This window comes from Odocoileus virginianus, chromosome 7, assembly GCF_023699985.2.
Source record: "Odocoileus virginianus isolate 20LAN1187 ecotype Illinois chromosome 7, Ovbor_1.2, whole genome shotgun sequence".
Lineage (NCBI taxonomy): Eukaryota > Metazoa > Chordata > Mammalia > Artiodactyla > Cervidae > Odocoileus > Odocoileus virginianus.
Window position 1 is genome coordinate 47,998,994 of NC_069680.1, and position 22,885 is coordinate 48,021,878.

At 43.5% G+C, this 22,885-nt stretch overlaps 1 protein-coding gene across 9 annotated transcripts; it reads right to left on the reverse strand.

The window, feature by feature from the left end:
* Window positions 1-1,288: 1,288 nt before the first annotated feature.
* On the reverse strand, window positions 1,289-19,648 carry HNRNPF (heterogeneous nuclear ribonucleoprotein F). Of its 9 annotated transcripts, XM_020908980.2 has the most exons (5): window positions 19,572-19,648; window positions 19,181-19,248; window positions 17,474-17,531; window positions 6,087-6,151; window positions 1,289-3,207 (listed from the first exon to the last, which is right to left on the reverse strand). In XM_020908980.2, the coding sequence occupies exon 5, from the start codon at window positions 3,154-3,156 to the stop codon at window positions 1,912-1,914; it is 1,245 nt and encodes a 414-aa protein (XP_020764639.1). In that variant the 5' UTR covers window positions 3,157-3,207; window positions 6,087-6,151; window positions 17,474-17,531; window positions 19,181-19,248; window positions 19,572-19,648; the 3' UTR covers window positions 1,289-1,911. The 9 variants fall into 9 exon arrangements, with proteins under 9 accessions (XP_020764639.1, XP_020764673.1, XP_020764649.1 ...); XM_020909014.2 differs by lacking the exon at window positions 17,474-17,531; XM_020908990.2 differs by lacking the exon at window positions 19,181-19,248 and having other exon boundaries at window positions 19,572-19,636.
* Window positions 19,649-22,885: the final 3,237 nt, after the last annotated feature.

Here is a 22,885-nt window from a genome sequence, read left to right on the forward strand (position 1 = left end):
CAACATTTTCTCATTCCTGGAGCAGACTCTGAGACAGATTTTCTTCATATCAAACCACATACCTCAGGTGAGGTGACCAAGTCTTCTAGGAAGAGGCATGTAACCACTGCAACTGCAGTGGGATTTATGGTCATCCAGCACATTCCGATTTCCTACCCCAGGTCCTTAGAGCCCACTCCATGTGCTGTGCTTAGTCAGTCTTGTCTGACTCTTTGCGACCCTATGGACTGGAGCCCGCCAGGCTCCTCTGTCCACGGGAATTCTCCCAAGTAAGGCGGGTTGGTTGCCATGCCCTCCTCTAGGGGCCCTTCGCAACCCAGGGATCAAACCCAGGTCTCCCACATTGCAGGTGGATTCTTTACCATCTGAGCCACAAAGGAAGCCCACTCCTTCCATATTTGAACCCTTAAATTTGCAAAGATCTATAGGGAATAAACACACTCCCTGAAACTTCACTGCTCTATTAAACCATCGCCTTTTCATTGCACCCTGGCATTCCTGGGTGATGTTGCCACTGTTTATCTTTGCCATGAGTCTGCAGACCACTGGTGGGAAGAATGACAGGGTGGGGCCATTAAGCTCAACAAAGTTAGGAAAGGCCTAAGGCTCTCTCTAGTCTACCTATAGACTTACTAGATCTGGGCTACGCTGTTCAGTCACTAAAGTGGAAAAATAAAGCTGAGAAAATGAACACCCACGAAGTGAAATTCTCTCACGTTAAAGTCTTGATAGTGTTTAATGTGATTGTAATGCTGTGTGCAGAGCTACCTGAAATTTAAAATTTGCTTCCCACTCCTAGATAAACAATTTTCTACCAACTATTTGGATGTAGGTCTCAAACTTCAGAATATGCATATCCTGCAATAACCAGTAACTGTAACCTATAGTGTCCTATAGAAATAATCATAAATATGGGAGACTGTGCCAAACAGCACATCTTATATAAAACCATAAATTTTGGCTAATGACTCAATGTATGTAGCACCAAAAACTAAAGACCCCTAGCTATGAATAGGTGCCACCCTGGTATAAAGGGAACAGCAGGATATTACAAGTGGCTGATGAATAGAATAAAAAGTCACAGGAAAACTGGAACTCTATGTTTCTAGTCACCATTTCCACTCATGTTTAATGTTTTTAAATTTGATTTTTAATTTAGCCTTGTTTTAAGAACACAAGGGAAATCATAGTGCTAAATTTAAAATTCACACTGTAACACAGCAGTATTAAATTCAACCACCCAACTCATTTTGCTATTTGTTGGTGAGTATATAGTCTGTGCCAGTCATTGTGAAAAAGTCTTTTTATTTTAAGAAAAAAATTTAGTTAACAAAAAAATTTAACAAGTTTCACTTAGCAAAATACACCCGAAAGGAAATCACAGTACAAAGAAAGTTTTTTTAAGTCAAGGCCTCACCAATTCCTACAGTATTAGTAATGTGTCTCAAATTTCAAAACTAACTTTTAAAAAGCTTAAACTTAACCTAAGAGATTTTAAATGAAAATAAACTAGAATGAACAAACATGAGAAATGTCCTCTTTGAATTAGGGATCTAGCACCTTGAGTTTTCCAAAAAAGCACACCTCCCCAATGTGTTCACAATGATGTGGTGTAAAAGATCCACATTTAACATACTTAAAACTACTTTAAACTCAGATAACATCACTCCAGAAGTACACTACCAAAATGTTAATTGAGAAAAGCTGAAAATAGTTTTAGTTTACTCAATATCACATGCTAGAAGAAAGTTTGCATGAGAAAACACTGAAGAGGTAATTTTTTAATCCAGATTTCACAAACTCATGGTGCAAAATGGGTCCCATAGCTTTCTCTAGAATAGTAACTGCTTTTCACTGCTTGTTGGCTGCCTGTGAAAATTTGACTGAAATAACTCAAAAGCTACTACAAAACTAGTCATATCCACCCATGCTGTTCTGGCCACCATAGCCAGCCCCGTAACAGCCACTCACAGACTGGCTCTCAAGGCCACTGTAAGTGGACTGGGTTGACACCCCCATGCCTTGCATCATCTGGCTGCTATATGCCCCATTGCTGGCCCCAGTTGTGGAATTCAAGAAAAGTTCTATGTATCTATGTTGCATGTTGGCCCTGTCTTTGGACATGGCTGCCACGGCTTCTTCGTGAGTGGCAAACTCAACATCAGCTTCGCCGGTCACTCTTCCATCAGGGCCAATCTCAATGTGGACTCTCACAGGGTTGAGCGGGGAGAAGAAGTTGTAAATGTCGTTCTCTGTAGCTTTGTAGGGCAGCCCTCTCATGTGGACGCAGTGTCCAGTGGTGCTCTGGACAGTGAACTCGCCATCTCCATACCGGTGATCATACATCCCAGAGAGACAGTAACTGAGGTCTCTCCCAAACAGGTCGGTGGTGAAGCCGTAGCCATCACTGAGGCCGCTGTACTCCTCATAACCCCCATAGCCTGCACTGTAGGCCCCAGACCTCATCCTCTCCAGGCCTGCCTGCTTGACGATGCCAATATACCTCCTGGCTGTGCCAGGGCGGTCATAGGGCCCTGGCCGCTGCACTGACATGAACTTCAGTGGGGGATCCGAGTATGACCTAACTTCTTCCTGACTGCTCTTGAACACCTCAATATACCTGTGCCCTATTCTCTCCTTGTGCTTCCCTAGGGCCTTCTCTGCTAACTCCTGTGAGGCAAACTGCACAAAGGCTTCCCCTGTAATCTTGCCCTCGGGGTCCACAGGCAATGTGATCCCGTTTGGCACGATTTCCAACCCTGAGAAGAACTGAATGATCTCTTCCTTGGTGCATCCAAACGGGAGTCCTCGAAGTCGCACGAAACCATCGTTGGCAGTGTCAGCACTGTTTGGACCACTGTGCTTCAACACCCAATCCATCTCGGTTCTGTGGGACTTGAACACTTCAATGTACCGATGTCCCATGCTTTCCCTGTCTTTTTTAAGGGCCAATTTTACATCATCTTCTGATTCAAGTTCAACAAAAGCCTCACCACTCTGCCTGCCTTCTCTAGTGTAGATAAAATGAACACCTGCGACCCCGTCATGGATCGTGCAGTCGGAGAGGAAATTCTGCACATCCTCAACAGAGCAGGACCAGGGCAGGCCACGGAGCTTGACCACAAAGCCTTCACCTCCCTCAGGGCCCAACATCATGGACACTCGACAGAGCAGACGTCAAACAAGCTCGGGTGCAGCTTTGTGTGGCTGAAAAGAAAGCAAAAACTACTTTACACACAAATTTTCACTTAATATGTATAACAAGAATATGGAACTAAAGAAAAACAAGATTATATTACTGCATTACTAAAGTAAAAGGCAAGAGAGTAGGTAGGAAGTCCCACTGTCTATTCAAAATCCCAATCAAGTGTGCGGTCATATCCAAACAAACAGGTAAGTCCATCAGCAGAGTATCAGTTATATGTGATGCAAACACAAAAATCAAATTATGTGCTTCTCAGTTTCACACTGCCATGGCTTGGGTTCAGTCCCTAGTCCCATAAGCAGCACAGCATGATCCCCCCAAAAAACAAAACACATTATGTTGTTCAATGTTACACATACTTCTCTGTGTTTCACTGAGGGACTAGAAAGGGAATAAACTCTTCATTGTACAAGAGGCATGACAGGTGCCCCTCCTAAGAGAGTGCCAGGAAGTTTAAGTGGCATCTGACACCCAGAGTCCAAGCTGAAAAAACAGTAAAGGTCAAATCCACGTCGAAGGGCAGCATTCTGAAGAGCAGGAGCTGAGTCCAACACCAATATATGAATAACATAGACAATAAAGATACAGATAGGGCCAAAAATATATTCAGAACAGGCACAAGTATACAGAAGTTGTTTTATGAAATTGTCATTTGATATCAAGTATAACAGATGTAGCTATTAAGTCAGTGGTAAAAGATGCCTTTTCAAAAAAAATCTAGGCATAAAAAGATAAAACAGAATCTTACCTCATATGAATCCCAAAACTATCTCTAATGGCATGGTGTATTTATACTATTAGAGCAAAACATGGACAGATGTCTAAAAACGCCACAATTAAAACTAGAAAGCATGAAGGGTAAGAAAAAGAAAAGTAAATCGCTTTAACAGAGACCTGGTGAAGCTAATCCGAGCAAGTTTTAGAAATATATAAACAAAGGAGTTGCTTCTTCTGTAGCTGAGCTCTTATCTGTGGCTCTGCTCTGGTCAACTCCACCCACCCCAAGCAATCTCCCTCTTCACACTAACTTCACTGAACACTATTTTCCTTATTAAGATTTCCTCATTTCTAATCGCCCCCTTAGATACATCTTTCCTGATACCAACTTTGCCTCCAGCTACTTGGTTTTGCTTTCCCTTTCAGTGAAATCTCATCCTCAAAAAGGCTTCTTACATGCCCCACCCTACCCCACCAAACTAGTGGGACATCTCACTCTGCCAAGGACCTCCACGGCAAGAAAAGAAACATTTTATTATCTCCATCTCTTCTGTGCCCACAGGATTTAACCGTTCTCTCTGGAAATCCTTTCTTCTCTTGGCTCTTGGTTTTCCTGTTAATTCCTTAGGTACTCTGCCTCTTCCCCAAGGTTTAACCATACACAATCACTGGTCCCCTTTTTACAGGCAACCTCACCTGTTCCTTTTGTGTCCAGGGCCAATTCTGGGTTCCGGACACACAAGTTCCTAGACTTAGACTCCCCAAGGCCAAGACTGGCCTAGACAAACTCCATTCCATAGTTCAACCTATGTACCACAAATGAACACCGCTGTTTTCTGAAACTCTTCTACAGTACCCTGTGGTTGCAGCATAAATGGCCTTACCTGTCACCCAAAAGCTCTAGAATGAAACTGAAGCAATCTTTGAACAACTTGAAAGCCCTTAAGTCTAATGAGCTCATCGTTTCTTTAGGGGGTGATCCCATTCTCCACCCTAATCCTATTCCTAATCCATGAATAGAATTCCTAATTCTATTCAGTTAACTCTCGACTCCCAACAAATATAAGGTTTCTCATATCTTTCCTTGGTCCCTAGCACACTGTTTGACGTTATGATTTGAATATCAAATCATCAACATCTCTGGGCATCACCTTCATCCCTTTCTAGTTCCTGTACCAACAAGCCCTTTCCAAGACATTCACATCTGCAACTTTTCCTATCCTTTGTGCCAGCCCAACCTGTAGCTGTTTTAAGAGTAATTTTATGTCACTCTACTGTTTCAACACCTCAGTGGCTCCCCACTGTCTTGAACACAAACCACAGGGCCAAGGGGGTGCTCAGGCCTTGAAACTTTGACCTGAAACACACTTGCATTAGAAAGCAAACAAACCTCTATTTCTGTATTTCTCTGTGCCTGAAATGTGGCAGGCTCTCTGCTCCACTGGAACTGACACACGTAGTAATTATATGTCAGAAGATAGCCCACCCAATCTTCTGTCTAGCTAAATCCCACTAATCCTTAAGGTCTCAGCTTATACTTACCAACTTTTCCACAAAACTTTCTCCCTGCCCCCCACCCCCAAACAAATTAAATCTATAGTTCTACGATCCAGAGCATTCTAGGTAAACAATTCATAATTTGTTTAAAACTCTTTGCAACTGCGTTGAGAGGCTCGCAGCAACAACTTATCTGTTCGGTAGGTCACTGTAGTCCTACTCCCAGCACAGCGGGCCCAAGATTAGCAAGAGATTAATTGATGGCCACGTGGGGCCAACATCACCTTCTAGAATATGGCAGTCTGGTTAGGTTAAAAAAGAGGAGCAGAAGGGGGGAAAAAACACAGGAAGCATAAAAGAACAAATATTTCATGTAAGAATTAAAGTGCCCAAAACAGAAATTATAAAGTGAAGAGCACTTTTCCAAAACACGTATGTATTTCTAATAAAGCAATATCCTTACTTTGGACCTCAGAATCCTCTACATTTGGATTCTTCGCAGACTTTCAGTACTTAGAACATTAACTAAAAGTTGTGAAAATAAGAAATGACTTTCTGCTCAACATTAGATTTACAGCTAATGAAAAAAAAAAAAAATTCACTCAAGAAGTTTCTGCATCAAGAAATCAATCATAAATTGAGAATTAATTTTCTTAAAATAGCTCACCTTAAAGAACAGCGGGGGATGCAATGCCCACAGTTGAAGACACTCCAGGTAGGTAACGAATCGTCCTAAAAAAGAGCGACAAGGATATCTTGTCTTAATGCCCCAGCACTCCCGGAGAGAGCAGAGACAGCAATCCCCTGGCTGAGACCGGCTCTGAGCTCCTCTCCGAAGTCAGAGCCGAGGCAAGCCGTTTTTAAGCGCTGGGTTGCCTTAAAGTAGGTACACGCCCGCCCCACCCCAACAGCTTTGGAAAGGTTTACCTTTTTCAAAGGTAATACAGGGAATAACAGCCTGGAACCCTCCCACTTGCCCTGAAAGATTTACTCAGAAGGCGCATTCCGTACAGAAAACCCTAACCGCGGTAAGAAAATTTAAATACCGAGTGGGAGGCGCACCTTCTGGGCGGGGCTGGGGCGAGGAGCGTTCCAGGAAGCAGAAGGCGGGCCGGGGAGAGGCGCTGCTGATCGGCACTAGAGACTAGGCCCTGTTCACAGTGCTCCATGCAAAAGTAGTTTGCTATAAACTGTCGTAACAATATTTACAATTTGCAAACATCCCTGGAGGTCTGGGTGGAGATATTAAAAGGATTTTCCTTCCCCTGTTTTTAATAACTTCATTTCTTGAGACCTGTATTTGATCTAACACTGCTCTCTTATCTGAGAAAGAATGAGGGGAAGTAGTGTTTAAATGTTTTAAAATAGGAAAAACATTAATCTACCATCAACCACAGAATAAAGCTGTCCGCAGACTTCGGTATGTGCAGCGAATTCGTTAAAGCACATTCTTAGTTTTAGAACCGTAGAATTGTGAAAAGTCAGTTTCCCTGAGCCTGTTGTAGACACAGTACCTGTCTGTCTTGCATCCTCTGTTACATGAGATACTAGTTTGGGGAGCAAAGCCTATATAAAGTACTACAATTTAAGAGTTTTTTAACAGTTTCAAATTCTCGAGACGAGGGTTTTCAAGAGGCTTCATCAACTGTCCCTCTCCTCTACTCTCTATTTAGAGTAGAATCTAAAGAGTGGAGCCCGGTCATCTTAGTGGTCTGAACTCCTTGCTTGGGTTTTATCATCCTGCTACCTTACCTGCTCATTCCAGTGTGGTCCGCAGACCAAAAGCCCTTGCTCGGACATGCAAACCCAGGGGCGGTCAGACGCGAGGAAAAAGATTCCCAAGTGGCTGAACCATGGCGCACACATGTTCAAGCGTTAAGGATATACACTGGTCTCCCACCCGGCTCCCCGACAGCCCGTCGACACCACTGAGGCCAAGTGTTACAAACACTACTCTTGGGTCCAGCACCTGGAGACTGATTTTGCACAACTCCATCCCCCTGCCCACTACAGGTCTATGACGTAAGTGTGCACAAGGACCACCCAAGGATCTTGTTAAAATGCAGATTCTAAAACAACAGATCTGGGCAGGGGCCGAAATTCAGCATATCTAATTGCTCCCAGGAGGTATTCCAGAACGAGTTCTACCTCACTCTATAATATACTGGTTAAGCAGGATTTAGTTCAGATCCAGGTAGCCACATCGAGATAAACAGGGCGCACCTCCAGCGCCCGACTGATTAGGTTTATCTACGAAGTACACAGGGCGGCTGAAGCTGCGCCCCCACCGTTTCTATTCAGGGACGGGAACTCAGCAGCTCCCTGGCTTCACCCTGCTTTATCCGTGTCCCAGTGGAGCCTGAGAAGCATTTTCGCCCTTACTTGTAAAGGAATTTTAACCTACAGCTGCCAACACGCACAGACCGCAGTGGCTGTCTTAATTAATCAAAAAGTTCTACCTCTTAAATCACAGTCCGCGGGAGACGCCGCCTCAGGATTACGCAGTTGACTCTGTCCTAAAACTTACCGCTGAAGAAAGGAGGACCGATTTCTATTTTCAACCAGCAAGCGCAGTTTACAGCCAAAGGACCCCCAACTCCACCCGACGCTTAAAAACGGAGAAGATTCCGCAGAAAGGCCAGGTGCACCTCCTTTTGTTATTAACCTGAAATTGAAACTCAACTGGCTGGGGGCAAACGCTTCGTACCAGGCTTGAAAGTGCGCTCTCAAGCTCGCGGCCACGGGCCGCCAGGGGCGCGTCTGAGCGATTTCGGCGGGAAGCGCGGTATCAGTCCCGGACGCTAGGCTGCTGGCGGGGGAACTGGGACGTGAAGGGATTCGCTCGGCCTCCAACCGCCGATCCGACAGCCTTGGGTCGGCAAAGCCCTACAGGAAGGCCCAACGACAGGGCGCCCCATCCCCGGGCCTGGGCGGGGTCAGCGGTAGCTTCCGGGGCGGGGCGAGCTACGGGTGGGGGGAGGGAGAGGCTCGCCAGGCCGGGCGAGGTGGGGGGAGGGGAAGGTCACGAGACTTAGGCTCCTGGGGCCCGAGGTGGGAGGGGGCTCCCAGGGCAGCGGGGACTCACTAGGGTGGCAGAGTTTTCAGGCCGCTGAGAGAGGCGAAAGTGTTCGCGAAGTGGGAAAGAGTTCTCCTCCCCGGGCTTCCCGGAGCCGCAGGGGAGGGAAGGCGGAGCTCCCTAATCCGAGGGGCTCCTGGAGCCGCGAGGAAGAGTTCCCGGGACCCGAGGCGGGGGCGGGCGGTTCCTGGAGCTGGAGGCGGAGCTCCCGGGTCGGGTCGGGGGGACTTCCTGGGGACGCAGGGTAGGTGGGGGAGGGGGAGTTCCTGGGGCAGCAAGGAGAGGGCAGAAAGAGTTCTTGGGGTAGAGAGCGGCTGCGCGGGAGGAGGTAGGGGAGTTCCCGAGACGCACGGGGGCTGGGGGGAGTGCGGGCGGGGGTCGTCCGCTGGCGGCGGCTCACCACGACGGATCCGGGGCCTGGAGTGCGGAAGGCCGGCGCACGGGGCTGCGTCCCGAAGGCAGAGGCCGCGTGACTGGGAGGGCGGCGAGCCGGACGTGGGTCACGGGGTGTAAAGGAGGAAGTGCCACCGGCAGGCCCGCCAAGATGTCACCAATGGAAACGCGTCCTGCAGGTGCGGCCGCGCGGTCGGCCAAGGCAGGAAGTGGGAGGAGGGAAGGAAAGCAACGAGGAAGACCGTTCTGAGTGAGCTCTCAGGAGAGGTGCCAGGGTAGAGAAAAGTCCAGAGTACGAGCGGAGGGGAGGGGAGGAGTGGCCGGCACCACTCTTAAGGCAGGAGAAACCGTAAAATTAAAACAAAAACACAAACTCTTTAAGGCAGGAAAGAATTCCGAATGAAAACTAATGAACAAAAGGTAGAACACTCTTTGTGTGTGTGTATGTATATATATACAGCACCTTGTTTTGTAGATTTGAGCAGTCACGTAATTATTTTTTCAGTTTAAAAGGATTAATTTTAAAACTTGCAATTCTTAAAACTTTACAACCTAGCAAACAATTACATTTTATGAACACTTGAATCTTAATTCAAATGAACTGGAAAACAATTATAAGGCAACTGCAATGTTAGCAGTGACTTGAATTTATATGAAGAAACTAAAATTTTAGTTGTAGCTTTGTTGCTGTGATTTCTTTTAAGTCGTTAAGAGATTCATATGATTATCTAGACTCTGTTTCTAAATAATCTGAGTGGTGGGAGTCAGTACGGACGATACAACATGGGCCACGATTTAGTAATTATTGAAGCTGGGGGGATGGGTACATGGCGTTTTATACTATTGTCTTTACTTTTGTGTATGTTTAATACTTTTAGTAATAAACTATCTTTTAAAGTCTAAGAATCTGCTTACTAGAGATAACAAATTACAGAATTTATAGAGAAAAAGGAACCGTACTAAATGAGAATGTAATAATGCAGTCTGCAGACTGGGAAACTGGATAAGCACAATAGTCTGTCCTTCACCAAGATAGCTTTCAAGGGAGCACTTACTGAATAAAAGAAATTTAAGAGAATTATCAAGGATTCACAATATATGGGAAATATATGGATCTTGATTCAAACAAATTGGTAAATATAGGACAATTTTGGAAATACCTGAACACTGCCTAGAAATTTGATATTGAAGTATTTTACTTAGGTTACAGAATTAGTTATCCTAAAATGAAAGGCATTACTTTTCAGAGATACATTTTTAAATATTTGTGGGTGATATGGTGTGATGGCTGGGATCTGCCTCAAAATTACCTCTAAAAAAATTATCTCTAAGTAGAAAGTAAATGGGGGATGTAAAGAAAAACTGTCCACAACTGGTAGCTATTGAAGCTGGGTGATAGGATTTAAAGTGCAGCTATCCCACGGAAATGAGAAAGACACTAAAAACTCATACATTCAAGAGAGAGTATTCTGAAGAAAAATTAAGCCACAAAATTGGTTTGTTTGGGGAAAGAGTTACCTACAGAAATGAGTACCCTGACTGCTTCCTGAGCATTTATTTCACTTTTTTTGTCACTTCCTAAAATCCTCTTCAAAACATATTCTTGGTAATTTACATGACTGACATCCGTTTTCTCACTTTTTTCAGTGTATTTGTTTCAGTTTAGTAGTGTTATATATGCTTTCTTGGCTTAACCTGGTTGATGACACTGGCTAGCTGAGTGTTAATAATTGATCAGTCACGATAGGGTTCCTGCCCAGTGAAGGAACAACATGTACAGAATACACAGGGCAAAGTATTGGGACAGAAAACACCCAAAAACACCTGCAGCCAGGACTGAGATCAATGAGGGCAGCAGAACAAGATTCCCCCAAAGCCCTGAAGGCCTGATACCTTATTGTGGGCTTTATTTACTTTAAGACCAATGGAAAAGAGTTTTGCTTTCCAAGAGAACAGTCTAGCTGCTCTCTGGAAGGAATGATGGGAACAGATGCATGGAAACTAGATGGGAAGAAATAAGACAAATTTTGGAAGAATTGATGGTACCCTGCAACAAAAACATTGTAGTGGAAACTCAAGTGTGTCAAAGGATCTGAGTGATATGCAGCAGGATAAAATTTACTCAATCTCAAGTCATTCATTAACCCAGAAATATTGTGCACTTACAAGATGCAGGTACTGTGCTAAGTCCACAGAATGGTGGACTAGGAATCAATACAGAATAAACATCTGATGACAAATTATGAAATAAACCCAAATTAGAAAATGGGGGTTAACTCATATAGGGATTCTGAGGCAGTGATATTTAAACAGACAGATGCATGAACAGGGGTAGAAATGTTAAAACGTTTTTACCCTGGTATACAGGTAAGATTTAAAAGTATAAGTTAGTAGACCATGTTTTCTATTTTTCCTTTGTACATTACCTACTTATTTCCCCCTGGATACTTGTTCAAATTATTTATATTTTTAAAATGCAGTCATTTGTTAGGATATGCTTTGGTGTTAGTTGCTTTGTAAAAATTTATAATGGAAAGGAATATGAAAAGGTATAGAGAGCTGAATCACTTTTCAGTACACCAGAAACTAACACAATATTGTATATTAACTTCAATTAAAAAAGAGAAAAGCTACAGATGGGTGATTAAAATACACTGACACTTTAAATGTTTGCCATTACATTTTCATATGTCAAAGAGGATATGTCATAATTTGAAAGCAACAGGAAGGCTGTTTTCCATTATCTTTAGACTATTAGGCTATTTACCTTACTGTAGCTAAGCCTGGGGTAATAATACACTGTTTTCCCCAGTGTTCATTTATCAAAAGCTGTGTTAACTAAAAAGCAAAAATAGTGTAATATAGTGCTAGGAAAATCATATCTGTAATGTTTGTGTTGAAATGATCATTATCTATAGTGTCTGTATCGAAATGAACACAAGGAACAATTTTTTAGCCAACATAAAACAAGAAGTTGTTCCATGATATTGACTGCATTTTGTTGCTGACTCAAGGATCAAGATCTAAACTTAGAACAGAAAAAAATATCAGGTGTGGCGGTTCATAAAAAAAACACTAGATCTCCAGTGCTAAAATCTGTTCTCAACAGAGGGAAATATCTATCACCTGTATTAACAAATGCCCACAGTCCATTCAGGAGGCCTGGAACTTCCTCGTGGGACTAGTTCAGATCACCTGCAGCTGCCATAGGAATGGAGGCAGTTAAAGCTCCTGGTGCTCAATGTTCACTGCTCACGAACACAAGCACACTATGCCAGGCGAGTGGAGAACAGAGCCAAAGAGCAGCAAAGGACAGGGCTATGTACCTGAAAGGGGCTCCAGCATCAGTAATACAAGTCAGGCAACAGCTTAGAACGGTTTTCTAGGAAAAGTACTGCACTAAACTTTAGTAAATATTTTAACAGAAAAAATTCAGATACTTGAATACAGAATGAAACATTTTCCAGTGCTAAAAACTGAGTTTTGATTTATGGTCAATAATGGAAGAAAGGTTAGTGGCTTGGAAAACCAAATAGAAGAAATAAGCTCAAAACAAAGGGAAAAAAAAAAGAAAACAAGGGGGAAGAGATGAAATTCAGAGAACTCACATAATAAGAGACAGGACAGAAGAAACAACATGTGAATGATAGGAATTGCAGAGTAAAAAGACAAAACGGAGGCAGAAGAAGAGATAAAGAATGGAAGGAAACCTTCCTGGCTTAAGATAAACTCTGTTGTGTAGTTCCCCAGATACTTTAAAAACACACAGACCAAGCATATGTTGGTAAACTCCTACATTTAAAGCACAAAGGAAAACTGCTTTGAAAAAAAGAACAGGTTAGGTACAAAGGATAAAAATACAGTAGCCCGTAGCGCTTGAAATGTGGCAAGAACAAACTAAGTGCCCCAAGTGATAAAATTTAGTACATATACAATGAATTGCAGGGAATTTCCTGGTGGTCCAGTGGTTAGGATCCCACTTGCTTGCTCACTTGCTGAGGGTGAGGGTTCAATCACTAGCTGGGAAATTAAGATCTCAGAAGTCTTGCAGTGCAGCCAAAAAAGAAAGAAAAAAAAAAAATTAAAATACTTATTACATATTTCTGCAATGCGGGAGGACCCAGGTTTGATCCCTGAGTTGGGTCGATTCCCCTGGAGAAGGAAATGACAATCCACTCCAGTATTCTTGCCTGGAAAAGCCCATGGACAGAAAAGCCTGGCAGGTTACAGGGATCATAATGAGTCAGACACGACTGAATGACTTCACTTTCAATTTTTTCATTGCATATTGAAGTGATATTTTGGATGTTTTGAACTAATCACAATATATTAAACTATTAAAACATTTCTCAACTCATTCTATAAGACCAGTATTAATTACCCCTGTTATGGGCTGAACATCATGTCCCCAAAATTCTTATGTTAAAGATACTCCAGTACCGCAGAATGTGACCAGACTTGGATATATTTAGAGATAGCTAAATTAAAAATGACATAATTAATGTGGTCTGTATTCCAAAATGAAGAAGGGGCAATGTGGACACAAAGCAGAGGGAAGACAGCCACCTAAAAATCAAACAGAGGTCTGGAACATATCCTTCATATATCCCTCAAGCTTCTCAAGAGAGAACCATAATGTCCTGATACCATAATGCAGGACTTCTAGCCTTCAGAATTATGGCACAATAAATTTCTGTTTAAGCCACCAAGTCTGTAGAACTTTGTTATGGCAGCCCTAGCAAATTAATACACTTGTAGATGTCAAAACCAGACAGACATCACAAGATAACCCTTAAGAGCATAAATGCAAAATTCCAACAAAATACTAACAAAATGAATCCAGCAACCTATAAAAATGGTTATACACCATATGAAGTGGAATTTATTCCAGGAATGTTTCAACATAATATGTACCAGGCCATTTGTAGCCACATGGATAGACCTAGAGACTATCATATTAAGTGAAGCCAGACAAAGACAGACAAATATGATACTGCTTATAGGTAGACACTAAAAACAAGACACACTTACTTACAAAGCAGAAAGAAGGCTCACATAGAAAATAAACTTATACCAAACGGAGGAGGTGTAAATTAGGAGGCTGGAATTAACATATACATACCTGATATAGATAACCAACAAGGATCTAACTACATAGCACAGGGAACTATACTCAGTATTTTGTAATCATCTTGAAGGAAAAAGAATATACACATGAGTAACTGAATCACTGTGCTTACACCTAAAATTAACATTAGAAATCAACTATACTTTAATTAATCAAATAAGAAAAATATAATGGAATTAGTGGTGATGGCTTTTTACAACTTTGTGAATTAAAAAAACACCCTCTGAATTGTACTCTTTAAAAAAAGGTGAACTGTATGGTATGTGAATTATATCAAAATGGAAAAAAAGGCATTTATATCATAATTCTATTGGACAGCACTATTCAAACCAAATATTTGTTAAGTAAAGCAGAAAAGACCTCAAGTAGGGTGAAGATGAAGACTGGAGATGTGAATTGTGGACCATCCCTGCGTGCAGATAAAACTTAAAAGGAGAGAATGTGGTAGGAATTTCTAATATTTATATAGGCAGGACTTTTGAAAAGGCATACTGTTAAGAGAAACATAATAGTTTAGAATTTTTTCATTCTTGTCATTTTTCCTTTAAATGAGAATCGATTTTTGTGTCATTTCAGAGATCCTTCTCCTGGCCCAAGGCCATATGGACATTTTTTAAACTTAAAGGCTCTATTGTCTTCATCTACATTTTTAAACATTTTAATCTACAATAAACTTGGAATTGATTTTTCCAAGAGTTTTAGAATTAGTTTATCCAGGTTCACAGGCTAATTTCAATCCAGAACTCACATGAAAAATCCGTACATAAATATAAGACAACCAAATCCAACAATACACAAAGCTACTTAATACGTCATGATCAAGTTGGATTTATTCCAAGAATCCCATTGTAATTCATTTCAAAGTCAATCACTGATGTCATATTAGCATATTAATGAAGGTAAAATACGAGTTAACTAAGAATTTTTCATGTTTCTAAGAAATGCTAAGAAATATCCTAAATTACAAAATTCCTCTTCACACTGGAAGTAGAGAGCTTGTCTGATTATGACTCACATATAGGGTTACAAATATACACACATCAAAAAAAAAAAAAAAAAAAAAAAACCCAACCTAAACATCTTATGCATGGCTAAAAATAGCATAAGCTATGCAAAAACACCACTGATAAAATGGGAAAGACATTTGCAATTTAATCCCCCAAAGTGTTAATATCTTTAACATATAGAGAGCTTCTAAAAAGAGAAACAAAGTCTAACATTCCAAAAAATTTTTAAAAGGCTAGAGATATTGACAATTGATAGAATATTGACATGAAAAGATGCTCATCGCCACGTAAGATAAATTAGAATTGTAAATGAAGCATTACAGCACTATTTCTAATACGAAAAGACTAGAACAACCCAATTGCCCATCACTAGAGGTCCAGTTGAATGAACTTTGATAGATCCACTTAAGAAAGTATATCTTAAACTCAATAAAGCCAAAGACTATGAAGTTGAGTCAAGAAAGTCAGGAACCAATCTTAAAGGCACTCCCATCAGCCAAAAATTGAATAATGTGAGCATCAAAGAGAATAAAAGCTACAATGGATTAAAACACATCCTCTATGATAAAATTCATGACTTCATAATGATACCAGAAAAATTACTGATTTTGGCACATACTAAAGATTCAATTCATTATGCTAAATATTGATAAATATAAAAAAGAAATCAAAACCTTAACCTGCCTTTTATAAAAGTACATCTTAGAGTAATCAAATGATAAAGAAAATTTCCTCTTTATAGGAGTACTCCTGCTAATAAATAAGGAATACTGAATTAAAATATCACAGATTTGGAAATAATGAACAAAACAATACATCTAGAGAACAATCAATAGCTGCCAACATCACAAAGGACACCAACCAATAAGTCTCTGGCAGGAGTACAAAACACCTCCAATGCAATATTTAAAAAAAATCTCAAGGGCATCAGAACAGCATACAGAGATTAACTAACATTTTACAGGAAATGCAGAGGACAGAGACTCAAACAGCTCCATGGAAATGCAGTCAGAAAAACCCAGAGTGTGAGAAAAGAATTCTACATGACACAAAACCTGAATTCTGCATAAGAAGAAACTTTAATAGAAAACCTTTAGACCATCACTGTCTAATAAGGGAGCCTCTTGTCACAACTGAAATGTGGCTGGTGCAAATTGAGATGTGCTATAAAATAAGCACACATTGGATTCTGAAAGCTTAGTTCAGGAAAAAAGCATGAAAATTTATTACATAATGAAGTGATATTTTGGATCTATTTAAGGTATATATATCACATTAAACTAAATTACTAAAGTGAACTGTATGTTTCTTTTCATCAGAAAATGTTAAATTATGTGACTTGCATTGTATTTCTATTGGACAGTGTTGCTCTAGCTTAAAATATAGAGGGAACTTCCCTGGTGGTCCAGTGGCTAAGACATGGTGCTACCAATGCAGGAGGACCAGGTTTCATCACTGTCAGAGAACTAGATCCTGCATGCAGCACCCCAGCACAGCCATATAAATAATTTAAAAAACAAACACACATTTAAAAAAAAAGCCACATAACTCAAGAGATATTTACCTATCAAATATATAATGAACTTATTTGGATCCCAAATCAAACCAACCAGCTATATAAAAATATTACACAATCAGGTACATGTGAACACTGAGTATTAGATGATATCAAGGAATTATTATTTTTTAGGTGTGATAATGGTATTGTGATAATGGTATTTAAAATATGGTTATATTTTAAAAGTCTTTAGAAATACAAAACTATGAATCAAAATCTTACTATGCCTGGGATTTGTTGTAAAATAAGCCAGGCTGGTCTTGGATGAGCCTGGCTCTCCCTCTGCCCCGTTTTTTGTCTTCCTCAAGAACCTTTGTGGCAGCTAATTAGGGGCAGGGGCCGTGGTAGAGGACTGAAGCCTCAGGCAGACCTGCGTCCCAGTCCCACCTATATCCCTAAGACACATCTGTATGATGAGCACACAGTAATACCTCCCTGCAAACTGGTCATGAGCATGCGATCAGAAAATGTGGAAAAACACCTAGTTCTGTGTGTGGATCCAGTTAAGGGTCACTTAATGTGTTTCTACAAACAATCTGAGTACCAGAGCTCAGATTGGAGAGGCAGGTTGGTGGTATAGTCAGCTCTATGGAAGGTGGCCCCCTCCATTTCTGTAGTCTCTCCAGGCACCGACACCAAAGAGCACACACCCCTTCTCTCCACACTCTCCCTCAGTTTCGGCCACAACAAGGACTAACTCTCCTCAAATCAACTCACATTTTTCAGTTATTTTATGTTAAAGGGAGCTCTGTAACAATAGTACTCAAGTGAAAACCAGTCATTTGCCAGTTAAAAAAGCAACAAAAAGCAAATAATACAAAAAGAACGTTACTAAAATTAACGTTAAAAAACAGACACCATAAAACGGAAATAAAAAACCGAATCAACTTACAGAGAACGCACACAGGAAGATGAGATCCCCCAAGGCAAAGGATGAACCTGCTAAACACCTGTAACAAAGAGATCTCTCTCAATATTCATTAAGCGCAGAAATTACTTTAAAATGAAAAAAAAAAAAAAAAAAAAGCCTAAAAATTAGCACTCACTTCACTTTTCACTGATAGGCCCTAATAGGTTTTTATCTGACTGGAGAAGCCGAAACTATTTTCATTTTTACTAGAAATTCAGAAACAGTCAACTTTTAAAAACGTGACTGAAATACTGACAATTATAGTAAAATGGCTTTTTAAAAAGATTTGCCGCCTTCAACCCTTCGAGTTCCACGAGGGTCGGAACACGCCAGGCCCGCCCCCAACCCCGGCCGCCTGGGCCCCTCCCCCTCCCAGCCGGCGGTTCCCGGAAGCCACCGCGGCCGCACTGCCCCCCTCAGGGTATGGCCGCTCGCGGGCCGCTCTCCCGCCGAGCACCCGGCCGCAGTGGCAGACAGGCGCTCTCCCCCAACAACGTCGAAAACAGTTGTGAAGCACGGTGGTTCGTCTTAGGACCTCCAGGGGAAGAAAACTGCCAAAGGCGTCCCAAGGGACGCGGGACTCGCTGGTGCCCGGCGAAGTGGGGGGTGTGGTGGGGCGGCTCTCCAGGGCCTGGGGTTATTTGTTGGGAACCTCTGAGAGCCGCTTTAGAGTACATATTAAAGGGGAGAGTCCTACGGCCCCTCCAACCGTTCAGGTAAAAGTCCCGGGTCCAAGGCCAGTCGGGTCCCCGTGACTCGCGAAGCCTCCCCCGGGCCGCCCGGCGCCGCCTTCCGTGAGCCACGCGGGAACAGGGAGGTGGAGGCACAGCGCTAACAGCGTCCAGAAGTTTCTTGGGCGCAGGCAAGAACGGGCAGAAAGTACATTCAAAGATAAAAGTAGCTTAGGACAAGAAAAAAGAAACAGCCAAATTAAGATAGCTCAGTAGAAGTGTGGTCACCAGGCCAAAACAATAAGAACCAGAATTTCAACCAAAATACAGGAAGGATACCTCCGACAGCAGGAGACGAACGAAGATGGGGCTCAAAGAACACACACCGCACGGAGAGAAAAGGCCGCAACGCTCCAAAGTGGAGGCTCGGCAAGCGGGAACGTGGGAGGGGGGAGGAGTCAGGTCCAAACCAGTCTAGTTCAACTCGTGGACGCGTTCAGCCACGTGCAAGTACCGCTTTCATTTTAAAATGACCCTCCTCGAGCGGTTGCCTGGTCTTCCCACCCTACTCCTGCCAGAGGCGCTAGGGCTCTGCTTCCGCTGGAGTCCGCATTAAACTCTCCTTACCCCTCCCTGCCTCCCCAAGCCCAAACCTCAGACCCGCGGTCTAGTGCCGGAATATAAGGCCCCTGACCTCAAATCCACCTCCCTCGAGCCCAAATCTCAATCCCGCGGTTCCCACCCTCAGTGGGCCGGGTCCCCTTTCAGTACCCTGTCGGTCCCTGAATACACGGCCCCTGACCTGATTCCATTTCCTCCAACTCCAAACCTCAGCCCCGCGGTCCCAACTCCCCCCGTAGGCCCAGACCCCAATCGGTTCCGGGTGTGAGGTCCTTCACCCCAGCTCCCGCCTCCGCTGACCCCCAAATCTCAGTCCCTCGGCCCTCAATGCCAAGTGCCAAGTTCCCAGCCGGCCCCTGGTATGCTAGCCTCGGACACCGCCTGTCCCATCCCTCACCTCGGGCTCCGAGTCTCCACGCCCCCGCTTTTCTTCACATCCGGCACCTTGGTCGTCCCTCTAAGCACCTAGAGGAGGGTGGAATGCCAGGGACTTGGCAGTTGTGGCTGAGGCAGTTGAGGCTTGTTTACCATCACCATGGAAACCCCTGGCAGCGCGCCCCGAGAGGGGGCCCCGAGGGGCGGGTTCAGGCACGCGGCAGGCCCGAGTCCACAACCCCCGCCCGTTGTGCGCACTTGGCGCTTCCGGAAGCCCTAAAGCTCTCGGAGTGCCCTACCCCTCCTCGGCCCCACGCCCAAGCACCCAGGAACAGGAGCCCCAGTAACTCACACCCCCGCCCCGCTCCCGGCTCCCGGCGTAAAAGCTGACCGGTTTCCCAGCACAATCCCACCTGCTTCTCCAACGAGACGCGGCGCAGTCCCACTTCCAAGACGGAGCCGGAAAGACGCAAGGACCGCGGAGGGGCGGGGTCTCCAAGGCGGGCGTCCGGGGGCGGAGCCGCGGGGGCGCCATTGTGACGCTCCCGGAACGGAGCCGGGGATTGGACGGCTAGTAGTAGGGCGGGGCAGGGGCGTGCGGAGCCGGGGCGCGCAGAGTGGGGGCGCTGCTGGGAGGGGGGTGACGGGATCGGGGCGAGTTTTCCAGGGTGGTTAATGGGGCCCTTTTGAGCCGCAATAGATACTGACTGGGAGAGTACCCCACATATTGAGCCCAAAGGACGCCTGGATTGAAGGCCAGGGCAAAAGAAGGAAACAGTTATTTCCTGCTGAGAATGAAGGAAGAGGGAACCGAGAACACCGGAAACCGATAAAGGCGGCTCCGAGGGCAGGGTTTAGAGAGGGATTAGCAAGTTGACCTGGGGTTGCTCAAGTGATTATCTCTTAGGCTGAGAAGTCCCAAGGTTGTTAAAGGTGGCCCTCAGGACCCCGAGGCAAATTAGTTTTCAGTCAGAGCCCCTGAGCAGACTGGCAAGACAGTAACTGAAATGGCTACCCTGCCTGAGGCAGTGGAGTAGATTCTTTAATTTGTTCTGGGGTTAATAATCATTATCATTTGATTTTTGGAGCTTCCATTAAGAGGAAGATATAAAGGCACTCATCACTGCTTAAGTAGAAGGTTATTTTAAAAACCACCAGTTAATAAGGGGGTGCTTGGAGTAGGGTCAGATTATGAGTGAAAGTGAAGTGTTAGTTGCTCAGTCGTGTCCAACTCTTTGCTACCCTATGAACCTTAGCCCGCCAGTATCTTCTGTCCCTGGAATTCTCCAGGCAAGAATACTGTAGTGGGTTGCCATTATGAGTAGTTACTATAGAAAAGGAAGAAGCACAGTTTGTCACCAGAGTTTGATTATAAGGGGAAAAGAAAAGTAAAAGCAAGAGGAGTTGAAAATTAAGAGAAAACTGATGAGGCACAATTACAGAAAACAGGTTCTTCAAAGAAGTTATTTGTAAGAAATCCAATGACTCCATCACAGGTCAGGCTATAGAAAAGTCTGACTCCGGAGAGAAAATACGAGTAGCTAACCTGAGGCAAATATTCAAATTATACAAAAAAAAAAAAGCTTCAGAATTTGGAGATTGAAATCAGGTCCAATAAGACATGTTCCTACAAAGCACTAAGCAGGCCTCTGAGTCATGGGGGCTTTCTGATCCCCTCATCAGGTTTGACAGTTCTCCAGCATTCATCCATGATGCAGTAATCTTTGAGGCCTTCTGTAAATGAAAGACTGGGGCCTTGGCCTGATGCTGAGCCTCCCCTGCTCGTCGGGAGTCATCACAGGTGTCCACTATGAAATCTTTTGCAGATGAGCACCAGCACAGTCATGTGTGGATTTTCTTCCACAGAAAGCTCAGACTGGTGCCACAGATCCCAGACCTTTTCAACAGATGTACATCTCATCTCACTAACTGGAAGATGCTTGCCCACAGCTAGTCTACATGGACTACCTCCTCAGCTGTGGGGCCTTAGAGGCCTCCACCTTTTCTTTTCATATCTGTGTCCACAAAACTGTTTCACCCAGGCTCTGAAATCAAAACACATCTTTTTTGATTCTTGAGACTGTCTGCACAAGTGCACCTCTACCATCTGATTTATAAACAGTTGAAATCACCACAAATGAAAATCACCCCAAGACGTATCCTCTTACAGATAGACCTGCCTGTTTACTTCCTGTTGTTTATGTAAGTAGATTATCACAAATTTAATACCTTTTAATAAGTATTTTATTTTGAATTTAAAAAATAAGCTCATGTCTGGAAACTACTAGCAAATAGTATAGAGTTTTGTCTAGAATTTTCCAGTTGGTACCCCTTGAAAGAACACTTTACCCATTAAACTTTACACCTCTCACCCCTTCTTTCCCAGGAGAGCATCTGGATAGGCAGGATCACAGAGATTCAGAGAAGGTTCTTACTCACAATCACATTATCTGTCAAATGGCAGTGGTGATAACAACAGTGAACCTGTATTGCATCTTTGGGCTTCCCAGGTGGCGATAGTGGTGAGGAACCCACCTGTCAATGGAGTTAGATGCCTGAGACAAGGGTTTGATCCCTGGGTCAGGAAGATCCCCTGGAGGAGGGCATGGCAACCCACTCCATTACTCTTGCCTGGAGAATCCCATGGACAGAGAAGCCTGGCTGGTGGGCTACAGTCCATAGGATCACAAACAGTCGGACATGACTGAAGAGTCTTTGCAAGCATGTATTGCACCCTCACTGTGCTTTCCACTGTTTTGAGTACTTAATCTCATTTAAGCATCATAGCAACCCACCAAGATGTCACTATAACTACTTAGTAGAAGGAAACTGAGGTATAGAATTGTTAGGTGACTTTCCTAAAATTACTCGGCTTGTAGATAGCAGGTCTGGGCATTGCGCTAAGGCACTTTGGTTTCAGAGTCTGCACTCTTTTAAGTACTGCACTCTCAAGCCAGTGAGAGATAGGTCCTTCTAGGTTAGTTCCCAAGCGCCTACTCTGCCTCCCTTTCCCATGTGAAGGAAGGAAAGAATGAAATAAAGTATTGAACTGCCCAGCCACAGTATAGGTCCAGTCCAAATGGAATGTTTCTCATTGAGGCCAGGTGCTGTAGTAGCCAGAGATGAAGGATAAGATAACCCAGGTGGGACACCAGCAGGTTCAGCGGTCACAGCCTTGTCTGGTTAATTTTTTGACCAACATAGGAAAAAAATGCATCTTTGAAGTGGCAGTACCACCACAGAAGACTGGATCCCTCGGTTATTTGCAGTTCTTTGGGGATAGTTTACAGTTCTTTCAAACAGCACTTTGTGTTAAATAGTAAAATAGGGGTTGTGGCACCCCATGAGCTTGATGGTTACTTGCTTGAATTGGTTTTTTTGTCTCACCAGAGACTGCAGTGGGGTTGTGTGGTCCTGGGCAGTGCTGTGTGGCTGCCCTTACTTTGTTTCCACAGCAGGCCTGCCCATCAACAAAGCCTGACTTAAGCTGGGCCTAGTTCTGTTGCCATTCTGTGTTGTCACCCTTTAGCCTCCATGGTCTTTTCCCCACCCTAAAATATGTACAGTTAGACTCTTTCACTTCTGTGGGGCCTCAGGAGTCAGAAAACCTCATCTGTGTCAAGATGTGCTATTATCTGCCAATTAGATCTCAATATAACTAGAAAAAAAATTTGCTGGATATAGGGCAGCTTGCAGCTTTTCTCTTTCTCTCTCAGTAACCTCCACT

What these genes read in the sequence shown, in the direction of transcription:
- HNRNPF (XM_020909014.2), bottom strand. Translation starts at nt 3,156, where the DNA reads ATGATGTTGGGCCCTGAGGGAGGTGAAGGCTTTGTGGTCAAGCTCCGT.